We start from the raw sequence: 11,984 nt of genomic DNA on the forward strand, positions 1-11,984 counted from the left end.
TTTTAAAGCTCCACAACGAGGAGATATTTCAAAGGAATTGCTGTTACCTTTACATTCGTTTCCTCCTTTTCCAAAGCATGATAAACAGATGAACGAGCTGAGTAAAAGGGTGGTGTAGACTTATCCTCTCTCTTTCTACCTCCCCTCGCCCCACACCTCCCTTCTATGCTCTTCCCCGACTACTTGACTCTCGTTTGCTCCCTAACCACACAGCCTGCTTTGGACGGAGCCTCCGAGCAGCCGCATGGGAAGAGTTCAAACCTGCTTGTAGATATTGTTCCTCTTTTCATTTTTTGATAATGTCTCTTGTCGCTAATGTCCACATGTGCTGCCCTTGTGTGTGTCCAGAAAGATGGACTTTGTTTCAGTTCCGTTTACCTTTTTCATTTTCCTCCTTTGAGTTTGGGCTGAGCAGTGAAGTCAGAGCAGAGGACACTCGTTTACGAGAGGAAGTCCCACATTGTACTTATTGTTTGATTTCTTGTATCTATATTGACGAGATGAAACCCCCTCTTGTAGAGTATTTTGTATTGCTCGCATTGTAAGACAGTGAGAGGACGGAGGTGCAATATGAAGAGAATTCAGCTACTGAATGGAACCTCAGCAACTGCCCATAGGGTGTCATATAATATAGATACATATAAATATATTTAAAGTAACATCAGTAACTTAATGTGAATGTACATAGTATTTAAAGAGGTCCAAAAATGTGTTTGCCAAATAACAGAAACCTTTAAAGTTTAATGTCCAGAATATGATTTTCTCAAAGTTCATTTGTTTCTCGAATTTATCAATTTCTTTTTTTTTTTCACTGTCTCTAAAGCTAAACACTTTCAAATTTCACTCTAAACAAAGTGTAACACCACCTGGAGTGGCTCCATAAAAGACCACGATGCATGTTGCTGAAAATGGATGAAAAAAGATTTAGAGTGGATGGACAAGACAAGGCAAAACAGGACTTCCTGTACTTTTTATTAGAATAATAGGCCTTAATTTACAATTAAAAAAAAAGAAAATCACCCAAATTACATCAGGATAATCTCTGACACAAAAGGAGTATCACTAACATTGCATTAATTTGGAATAAATAGCTATTGTCATGTGCTTCATCCACCACAGGTCTGTTTACATCCTGCAGGAGGGGACTGAACTGTGTGTGTTTTATCCTGCTTTTAATTAGAAAACCCCAGTCTGGTCAATATTTTAAAAAAAGGTCTCATTTTCAATAATTGCACCAAATGCAGGAACTGTCAAACTTGATATATCATATCAAGCGTTCTGTTTTTCGCAAAGTGACCCTCTCTCTTGGTTCTCGTCAACTGGTGTGTATGTGTGTTTGTGTTCCCCCCAAGGTGCAGGGCAAACCATCAGTGTAGGTTTGAAATGCCAGTGTTAAGCTACAGTAAACTTTATAGCTAACTTCCATACCCAACCATTACAATGTTGCTTCTTTTTTGCAGCGTGAGCATGTAAACTTGAGATTGAAGTTAAGGGAGGTTTAGGTTTATGCTATTTTCTTCAGCCCTCCGCACATGCTCCAGCAATCGGATCGCCCTCTTGTTAACATGTCCGACAGCCTCAAGGCCTTTATGGGCCAAACCTGTAAGGTTGGCCTCATACACATTTGGACCAAATTAGAAAAAAACTATTGGTAATGTTGTTTCTCCTTTTCATTTGTCAACACATGGATAAAACAAAAATTTTTTGACTCTGTGATACATATAATTCAAATCAGATAAGCTGCAAGGTACCCCTGCATCTGTGTGTAGCATTTTTGTAATGTATGTGTGTGTCATAATTACCGTAATGTGGTGTTAATCTCAGCCTTTTTGTGTGGCCCTCCCCTCTGTCAAACGTCCACTTCTTCCACGACTATCCCACAGACCACTCTACACGACCCCCTCTCACACTAGCTACCTCCTGTGACCATACAGCTAACCACCAGGAGAGGTTGACCTGGACTTAGAAATAAAAAGCTGGGCTGAGCGCAGACATGGAATTGCATATAATCTGTCGGTTAATGAGCGTTGAAAGGAACTGCCATTACTCAAGATGTGGAAAAAAAATATTTACTCCCACCAAACATCACCTTTTTGATGACATCCCGTTAACCAAACTGATGCTGCAGGAATTTAGTAATACATTTTCTGCAGATTACCAAACTGACACATAGAATCCACCATGACATGTACATTTGTCGTCCAAAAACCAATAAAAGCACAGACCAAAGTACTTCTGCATTGCCATAGTAGGCTTTGACACTGTGTGTGTATTGACAGACCATAAATAATAAGGTTAGACCTCCATTACAGCAGTTAACCAAAGTGTCTGAAATACACACACTCGGAGCACAAGAGTAAGGAACATGCTCAATGAAGCGGCTGAGTTTGAAATGTGTAGAATTCCTATTCAAGCAATCAAAGCGCTTGTTGTCTACATATTGAATAGTGCTTCTGTAAAAAACAATAGAGGCCTCTCCCTTGGAAAAAGCCTTGTGATTGCATGTTCTTACAGTTACAAAGCCTTGCAGAGATAAAAATGAATGCATGGTGGGTGTGTGTGTGTGTGTGTGTGTGCGTGTTTGAATTGTGGTGTGTGTTTTTGTAAAAAAAAAAAAAAAATCATTTTTCTTTGTGTCTCTGTACAAACTACTTGAAACCTTCAGAGCTTTAATGAAACATCCCAGACAGACTATCCTGGCAGATCAATTTGCAATATGTAGCAACAGCTTTGTTCAGTCAAACACCATGTTTCACACACAATATCCGCATCAAACACTTCAATGACAGTTCCATTCAACTCAATTAAGAGCTTTGCATGTGCCTCCTTGTCTGCAAGTAAGCCCTCAGAAAAACTTAACAAAACCAAACCCAGTAGACCATTTTAAATGACCAAAATACAACCAAAAGCTACAACTTTCTTCTTTAGGTTTCACTTTGGTTCAGGTTTTTGTCTCGTGTCCCAGCATTCGAGAACGTCACGTCCCACCAATGTGAGTGGGAGGAGAGAGAAATCTGTCGTTGAGATTCTCCCTCCTGACTCCGATATCGACAAAGATCCATTCGGTTTTCCGCTCAGCTGGGTGTGAGCTTCACTAAGTCATGGAACAAATGAGATCTGTGCCGAGGTGTCATGTACGTTTCTCTGTGAAGATATTTTAGATGGCAAACTCATAAGGGCTCTGCTTTTGTTTCGTACCATCCAAGGGTCTTCAAACACTTCACATCAGCCACTTTTCTGTTTGTTTAACTATGTACATGATTTGGGCAAAACGCATGTTTAGAGAAGACGAATATTAGCAGGTTGGCATTCGTCCCTCCCTACCCGAACCATTAACTCTACCAATGAAGTTTCAAGGCTCATCTGATGTGATGGTGACACGTCCTTCCTGTGAAACAGGCACTGATGAACAGCTACAGTAGAAAGATAACAGTGGATTCAGCACTAGTTTCCCTAAAAGCCATGGCTCAGGATGGTCTTGTTTTTACCTTTACATGAACAGAAAAAAGGTTTATGGTTTTATATGTGTAGGGAAGCATTCTATACTGTATTGTGCAATACATTATTACAGAAAAATCTGTTTCTGTAGGAAAGGTTGGCGCTTTGAAGATATTTCTCCTTTTTTTGTTTTTTTTTCCTCTCCAGAAAGTCATGTTGCCGTTTTTAGATGAAGTAAACTGTGCCAGAAGAATTAAATTCTGATTTGTATTTATTTCTTGCATGCTTTCCTCCCTGTTGCTAATACCACTCTTTAACTGTTCGCTCTGTTGGATGTGTGAAGCTGTAAAACATTCTAATTCAGGTTATTGTCTGTGTTGAACAATGTAACAGTGTAATTAAAACATGAAATTAAGTATTCATCACCCTTGTCGCTTTTCTTCTTTAAATTCAGGTAGTCGCAGATGACACCCTCAGAAAAGGAAAATGATCTGTTCAACACAAAAGGGAACCTTGAAAGTCACATTATTTGAATTCTCTCATTTCTACAGAACAACAAAAACATTAAACGTCCCATAGTCTTCAATCTTCAAAAAACAACTAATCATACGTTAGAGCTCACAAACAAGTTTATGTCTTTGACGTTGAGTATTAACACATTGAGAGATGCTTAAAATATCTGATACACAAATCTCCTTCTGAACCAATTCAATTTTCAATTTGATATTAAATTAATATAAATTTAATTTGAATTTAAACTTTGAGTCAGATATATGTAAAGCAAAACTGCTTATACAATGTAATACAATAAGAAATGCACAAGGTATCTATAATATTCCCATTTGAAAGAATGTTGCAGCCATTAAACTGTTGCATGTTTTGATAAATTCTTCCTGAGTATAAACATCTTAGCTTAAATAGCGACGTAAAGAATAGTATATACTGTGAGATGTAATGGAATAATATGATTATTGTATCCTTTTAGTTTGAGGGGGAGATAAAAGAGGAAAACTCACTGAGTGAATAAACTTCACACAGTGAACTCTTTCTTTTTTCCTGTGGTTTCAGATTTTACATAATTTAATGCCTGAAGTCAGAATCAGCACTACATCTCCCTAAATATATTTTGAATATAATTATAACAGAAAAATTGTATTTTTCACAGGAAACAGTTTCTCGGTCCTGATTTTATGCTGATGCTGGCTGTGTCACACTGAAATGTGTTCATTTTAATCAACTGTGCATCGTTAACTTCTTCCTCTCGTGGTGAGGTTGATGCCCGAAGAGATTTCCTGGTCTAAATGAGCAGAACACTACTTAAAATAGAGTGTATTATTCTTTTTAAATGGTTTTAAGTTGTTTTAAGTTCAAACAAATAGCTTAAGTTATGTAAAAGGACGCATACACAGCATTAATGCAAATGAAAATGAATACACATATAAAATCAAAGGTTGCAAGATAGCATTAGTCTGCAAAGACAAATTAGCTTGCTAATTAGCATCTTGCTGATAAGAGACATTGTAAACCAAAGGAACTGGAGATGTCCCCAAAAGAGGGCTTAATTAGACAGAGTCTGAAATATTATCTAATTCTGACAATGCTAGCCTATATAGCTAATTGTCAGCTGACATTAGTGTACATCAAGCATTTTGCCACCTGGCTTACATTTGAATTGTTGGAATGTTATCTGTTAGCTATAAAACTCACTAGCACTTGGATAGATAGCACTTGGATTCATTTTATGTTTTTAACTCATGTTGGCTATAATATCACATAATATGACAAACTTACAAAAGCAAATTCTGCATTACCAACCAGCAAAATAATCCTTTAATACCTCCAAGCTGTTGTTACCTAATCTGCAGTGAGTTATATAAGCCCCGGCCATTTTAGCATGCATTGTTGGTTTAGCACTCTTTACACTTTGATTACCTAAATCTCTCCAATCTTGTCGTCTTTTCAAATTGACATCTTTGTCTGTGTCTTCTTCATGTCGGGCTCCTATTTCTGTATCTATTCATTTATTTCTGCATTTTTACATTCTTACATTAATTTATTCTTGTATTTCTACTTTTATTTATTTATGTATTTCTGTGTCTTCATGTTAATTGTAAAGCATTTTGGTTTGACTGTTCTCATGTTTGTTGGATCAAGAATCTTCTGTGTTGACAAAACTATGTCATTACTCATGTATTTGAGTAAAAACAAAAAAATATATTATTCTATTTTTCAACATGAACAGCAATTAGAAATTTAGCCATCTTTCCTCAAACATCTGTGCAGAAGATTTTTCACCATCATCTACATTTCTGAAGTCAATGTCGATGTAAACTTTATTTATATCGCACATGCAAACAACTTGGTTGACCAAAGTGCTTTTCAAAGTAAAAGGTACAACAAGAAAACAGCAATACGGAATATGTCAAAAATAGTAATGAGAATAAAACAAAATAAAATCTGCTCTGATAAAAACTTGAAAAGAAGGCCAACGAGAAGATATGTGATGTGAATGATTCTGAAGCATTCAAGAGAGGGGGCAGCTCTAACATGGAGTGCTGTTTGCAAAGGCTCGCCCGCCTCTGGTTATGAGCCTCGTTTGGGCAAATCCAGGAGCAGCTGAGTGGCTGCTCTCAGCTCTCTAACTGCGAACATGAAGTAGTTCAGCTAGGCAAGGCAGTGCCAGTCCATTAAGAAATTTAAAAGTTAATGAACAGGATTTGTCTCTCTGTACAAACTACTTGAAACCTTCAGAGCTTTAATGAAACATATCCCAGACAGACTCTCTTGGCAGATCGATTTGCAACAGCTCTGTTGAGTCAAACACCAGGATTCACACGCGATATCATTGCATCACCCTTTAATGACAGTTCCATTCAACTCACTTAACTGCTTTGCATGTGCCTCGTTGTCTGCAAGTAAGCCCTCAGAAAACAACTCAACAAAGCCAACCCCATTAGTTCCATCAAACCACAACACAAAATTCCAAGAGACTACTTTTAAATGACCAAAATACATCCAAAAGCTACAACTTTCTTCTTTAGGTTTGTCTTTGGTTAAGATTTTTGCAGCAAGGTTTTTTCTATAATCACCAACTCAGTCCTGCTCCTAAGGCAGGGTGGGGTACCGGCCACAGAGGGGTTAGGGCGGGGGGGCACCCAGGAACGCTGGTGCCTCTGATGCGCCACTGGGAGAGCGGCACCCTCCTCCGGCGTGTCTCACGTGCTCTCCGCCTGTCAATCAAAGCGGCGCGTCATGACACGCACACACAGGTGATGTCTATTATCTGTGCGTGATCAGGTGCCGCGTCGCCGGGACAGTCTCTTCCCCTCAGGACATATTTCCGGTGGTCGGTGGCGAGCTGCGGTCCTTCCTCGCAGATGCCATGTTTGAGCAGTGAGCATGGCGGAAAATCATCTGGAGTACGGCTACCTGGAGGAGGGCGAGTCCATCGAGGAGCATTACACCGAGGACCCCGTGAGTATCTGCGTGTCGGAGGAGGATGTGCAGGTGGCGGATCGCCCGTGTGTGTGTTTTTAAACGCGTGTGTCCGAGGAGCAGAGAGAGGAGAGGACCGTCATGTCCGCGCACAATGTGGTGTCGTTACATCACAATGTGAGCAGACATCAGTGAGACACATCCCGCACCGCACGCTGGGAGGAAGGGTCGTCATGGAGCCAGCCAGGTGCTCTGGATGTCCGCATTTCCAGGGTGAAGTCGTAGTGGGATGATGGTTTCTATCTTGTGCAGTGAAGGCTTTGAAATAACAGATGCTAAAAAAAACCTTGTCTCCCATATCTTACCCGGAAATCCCAGACCACCTCCATGTGGGTAGTGGCTGTGACCCTCGTATGGCCGGACATCATGACAGATGCACTAATATTTTTCACTCAAACAACTCTCATGCATTTAGAAGTATTTCATTCAGATAATGATGATCTTTCTCAATGCAGTCAAAAAAAGGCAAATGTACGGTGGCCCAGAGAGCCCGACACACTACAAGATAAGTAAATGTGCCAATGGATGAAACATGCAAACATTTTCATCAATTTGACAATACGTGTTGTAAATAGTTAACACAGTGCCAAATACTTGCAGTGCAATACCAGAAAATACTTTGTTTTACTCTGGGACACTTTAGCCTGCCAGTTCAAGTAATCTGACAAAATGCACTTAATTCATTCATTAAATAAACACTTAAAGAACAGCAACAAAGAAAGGAAAGAAGTCCTTGTTCGTTTCCTTCAACTCAATTCAATAATGGCGGCAAGTCTTTCAGACCAAGCATTGACACGTAGTTACATTTTGGGTAGATGCATGTCAGGGTTCAGTGCAGGGCTCTGCGTAGGGTACATGTCTACAGCGTAGTTTCAATGCAGAAGCATGAATTTTTCTGTACTCACTCAGGTTCTTCCTTTAATTTGTCACCCATCTGCAGCTTTTCAGTGCATCACTTTGGTGTACCACAGTGGCTTTAAGTGCTTGTTTACATTCTTGTCTCTCAGGAGCTGGCGGCCATCAAGGCCAGGGTTCAGGAGCTGGAGATGGAGGAAGAGACGGAGAGACTGAAGGAGGAGGAGAGGTGTGATGCACCAGAGATGCAGCTACTGACCAGCAGCCCTCGGCCTGGTGAGACAGCCGGTAGAGTCTTAATCATCTCACGGTTTGTTTGTTTGGTGCACAACACTGGCTCTGAATTTGGGAAGCCTTGTCATATGTTTAGCAAGGTGTGTAGCAACGCAGCCTCCAGGCAGGTGAGGTAACTGCGTCGTTCACCATCTGGAGAACACCTGGGGCACTTCACTCTGGTCAAAACAGCGCTCACAAGTGCCTCATCACTGCCCAATGAGACGAAGCAGTGAGCCCCAGAGAAGCAGAAGGGTCCTCCTTGCTGCCCGGGGCTATTTTCTGCCTGTGTGCGTCTCCATATCCATTTCACCCTTCGCTTCCTCTTTTTGGTTCCTCCTCACAACAGAAATACAACCAGAGAGGATATTCTGATTTGTGTTGTCATTGATGACATAAGAAATGGAAATGCTGGTAAAAGTAATCACTGTTTATTTCACCTGGAGTAGTTGTATGCTTCTTGTTCATGTACTGCAAGCGGTGCATACATTAGTTTTTGTTTCGTCCACAGGACCTTTCTACAACATGACTCCTGAGGAAAGGATAGACGCGGACAACAGATCAGTCTATGTAGGAAATGTAAGACATGTACATCCTATGTCATACTGCTCATGGTTTGACACAACTGTGATCTGACACACTGTTGAACAAATCCCAGGTAGACTATGGAGCTACTGCGGATGAGTTAGAGATCCATTTCAACGGCTGTGGGCCTGTGAACCGAGTTACCATCCTGTGTGACCGCTTCTCCGGCCATCCCAAGGGGTAGGTTCAACTTGTGCAGTTTTTTTAATACTTGTGCTACCGTGGAATACATCTTAAAGTATTGACATCCAAGTTTAATTGTTGTTTGTCTTCTCTCTTCTCTCTTTCTCAGCTTTGCCTACATTGAGTTCTCTGATCAAGACTCTGTGCAGAGTGCCATTGGTTTGCATGAGACCTTGTTCAGAGGAAGAGTCCTTAAGGTGAGGTGCATCACACTACATGATTTAAGTATACTCAGTTGAAATACACAAATATCAATGAGTGCAAAACTTAACAAACTTGCATAACTAAACTATAATAACTATAATAAAAACCCATCCCAACTACAATAAGATAAATCTAAATATCAGTTCCAATCATAGCATTCAGTTCAATTGCTGTCGAATAGCAAGTCTTCTGAAATGAACAAGTCAACCCAAACTGAAACATGTTTCCTTTGGCTCACAGGTAATGCCGAAGAGGACCAATATGCCAGGCATCAGCACCACAGACAGGGGAGGACACAGAGGAGGCCACACCAGAGGAAGAGGAAGAGGTTACCGTCCCCCCAGATATCACAACAGCTCACGAGGCAGGTTCCGGTACCAGTCAACCAGGCCACAACATCAAACGCCCCATCCCTATTACGGAGGCCCTTCAGTGGGGAAGAGACAGTGGGGACACATGGACTACCATGAACAGATGCCTAAACGTTATCCATGTCTTCTACTTATCACTCCACCATCTGAGGAGTTAGGGGAAGGGTCGAGTGGACAACACTACCCCCAGCAGCGCTAACACCACCCACACCCTACATCCCAAGTGGGTGTATAGAAATGATCATTTTGACAAATATTTCCAGGCATTACTGAGTTGAATATTATGTGACAGGCACAGAATGGACAGCAAGAATGACTTTTCAACCCCTGCATCAGTCTTCAGTTACTTCAGATGTGGAGAATGAAAACCTGGGATCAGCAATGTTGCATATAAGCTTAAGTTGCTGCGAATGCATGGACAATCCTCAAATCGTTATGCAGTTGCATCTCAATGTTTTTATAAACTGAATGTTTTGTGTCGCTGCCTGCAATGTAAAGTAAAAAGCCTCCCTATGTATAACTGTTTCTTTTGCTATGTAAGTGAATAAATAAAATAATGAACTGTTGCTCCACTTGTGGTAAAATGAAACACATGTGGTGATGTGCAACAACAAAATGTAATATAGTTATATATTTCAAGGCAACACGTAAACAAAAGAGGGGGGGTATAATGTACAGAGGTGGCTGAGCAGAAGAGGTTGGAAGGGACATCAGCCAGTTTGCACCATCATTCCTGAAACAATTCCATCGAAGGTCCTGAAGAACAGTGAACAGTTAAACATTGCTCAAATAGGAATTAGAAATATTTAAAATAAACACATAACATTAACAGGTCGTAAGAAAAAACTCACCTGGACTGAATGGTGTCCCCAGGATTGTGGAACGGGTTGCACATTACATCAGTAAAAGAGTTGTGCAATTTTCTGAACATCTGGAAAAGAACAATTGTGCCACTGAATTACTCTAAACCCGAATAAACCAATTGTTGAATGTTCATTCAACTGCTTTAAACTGACAGCATAAATTACTACACTAAGAAATTAACATGAATTGTATTGTGGTCAGAAGTTCTGTGGATATACATGCTCAAAATAAATTCAGGCTGCCCTGATTGTAATGAAAAAGAACACAAGCTATTTATTGAAGTTGAAATCTATTTACAATAATGTATTTATGAGAATTCACATCAGCAGGTAAATATCAGACCTAGGGCATGTAGTGTTATATACAGCGCTTACATATGTAGGCCTATTGTATAACTAGATAAGCAATACATTACAACTTATCTGAGTTTAAACTTGTGTGGTGCTTGATGGAGTCAACGTACACTTCTTATTTCATTGTCCCGCAATGATGTATTTGATGAGTCCACAACGATAACAAACTTCACCTTGGAGTTTGTTACATATCCATATCTATTTAACCAGTCAAGGAACATTTTCTTTTAGGGATTACACAAAAATAAAAATAAATGTTGAATTTACAAAACTGCATGCAAGTAGGGGGACTGGCTACATAACATAACTATATGGTTATGTGTATAGGCAGTCAGTCTCTCTCCTCTCTGGGTTACATGGTTTAGTTGTACATGTTCCCTGTGGCTGAGGGGGTCGTCCTGACCAGAAGGTCAGCAGTTTTATCCCAGTCCTACCCACCTGCATGCTGAAGTGTCCTTGGGCAAGATACTGAACCTATAGAAAAAGTGCTGCCCATAGATGCACTGTGTGAATATGTGTGTGAATGGCAATGAACTGTCCTGTAAAGCACTTTGAGTGGTTTCATTTAGGTGACTGAAATACATTTATTTGACTTTCATGAGTCATGTGTGATCTCCACTTGAGCAAAGATGATCTTATTAAACGATAAGCACTAGTAGTAACTAACTACATTCAAACAGAGGATACACTTTGTAGTCTTCGGTGGGGTACAGCATACCCAGGTACAGCTCCCTCTGGTCCCCCAGAGACTTGCCCACAGCTGAGATCTTCTCCTCCACCACATCCAGAGAGGTGTGCACTGTGTAGTGGAACTTCAGCTCATTCTGGGTGGGCACACTGCGGATGTACAGCGGGTAGTTCTGGAGAAACGACACAGGACGAAGTACAGAAACACAATAAATACACTTTCAAAGCACCACGTCCTTTAAACCACCTGCACAAATCCATCATAAACACTAAACTGCAGCAGCGGCTCCTCAAACTATGCTAACGCTGTTAGCTCTGTTGTTGGTGCGTTTTTAACACTGCGGGGCTTCTTCCGTCTCTGACGGGAAACTGACAGTTGATTCAGAGAAGATTGTAAGAAGGTTCCAAACATGTGTAACGTAAAAAAAACAGTATGCGGATCAAACATCTGACATTTAACATGAAAAACGACCCTTACCTCTTTAGCTATCACTGCTATGCACACCGCCATGTTGGTGTTCCTCCTCTGTGCTGTCACAGCCTGTCACGTGACACGCTGCGTTCACAGACGTAGGAATTGCGAGCATAAAGTTTTAATTTTGGGTTTTTATACATGTAAGTGTATTTCGAGTTTTTTTTATCAGGAGATTTTTATCATACAAGTATGTATGATCGG

The 11,984-nt window shown here is 40.5% G+C and overlaps 2 protein-coding genes across 3 annotated transcripts; one reads left to right on the top strand and one right to left on the bottom strand.

Moving 5' to 3' along the window:
- The first annotated feature begins 6,394 nt into the window (after positions 1 to 6,394).
- On the top strand, positions 6,395 to 9,970 carry pabpn1l (PABPN1 like, cytoplasmic). 2 transcript variants are annotated; one of them, XM_020079580.2, is made up of 6 exons: positions 6,395 to 6,912; positions 7,941 to 8,076; positions 8,573 to 8,640; positions 8,720 to 8,826; positions 8,939 to 9,026; positions 9,274 to 9,970. In XM_020079580.2, the coding sequence occupies exons 1-6, from the start codon at positions 6,838 to 6,840 to the stop codon at positions 9,601 to 9,603; spliced, it is 804 nt and encodes a 267-aa protein (XP_019935139.1). In that variant the 5' UTR covers positions 6,395 to 6,837; the 3' UTR covers positions 9,604 to 9,970. The 2 variants fall into 2 exon arrangements, with proteins under 2 accessions (XP_019935139.1, XP_019935140.1); XM_020079581.2 differs by having other exon boundaries at positions 7,941 to 8,064.
- Positions 9,971 to 10,002: 32 nt separating this feature from the next.
- On the bottom strand, positions 10,003 to 11,929 carry trappc2l (trafficking protein particle complex subunit 2L). Its single transcript, XM_020079582.2, has 5 exons — positions 11,787 to 11,929; positions 11,309 to 11,481; positions 10,732 to 10,819; positions 10,256 to 10,335; positions 10,003 to 10,160 (listed from the first exon to the last, which is right to left on the bottom strand). Exons 1-5 carry the CDS (start codon positions 11,817 to 11,819, stop codon positions 10,115 to 10,117), a joined length of 420 nt encoding a protein of 139 aa, XP_019935141.1. The 5' UTR covers positions 11,820 to 11,929; the 3' UTR covers positions 10,003 to 10,114.
- Positions 11,930 to 11,984: the final 55 nt, after the last annotated feature.

The sequence above is a fragment of the Paralichthys olivaceus genome, chromosome 1 (genome assembly GCF_024713975.1).
Source record: "Paralichthys olivaceus isolate ysfri-2021 chromosome 1, ASM2471397v2, whole genome shotgun sequence".
In the NCBI taxonomy this organism is placed as follows: domain Eukaryota; kingdom Metazoa; phylum Chordata; class Actinopteri; order Pleuronectiformes; family Paralichthyidae; genus Paralichthys; species Paralichthys olivaceus.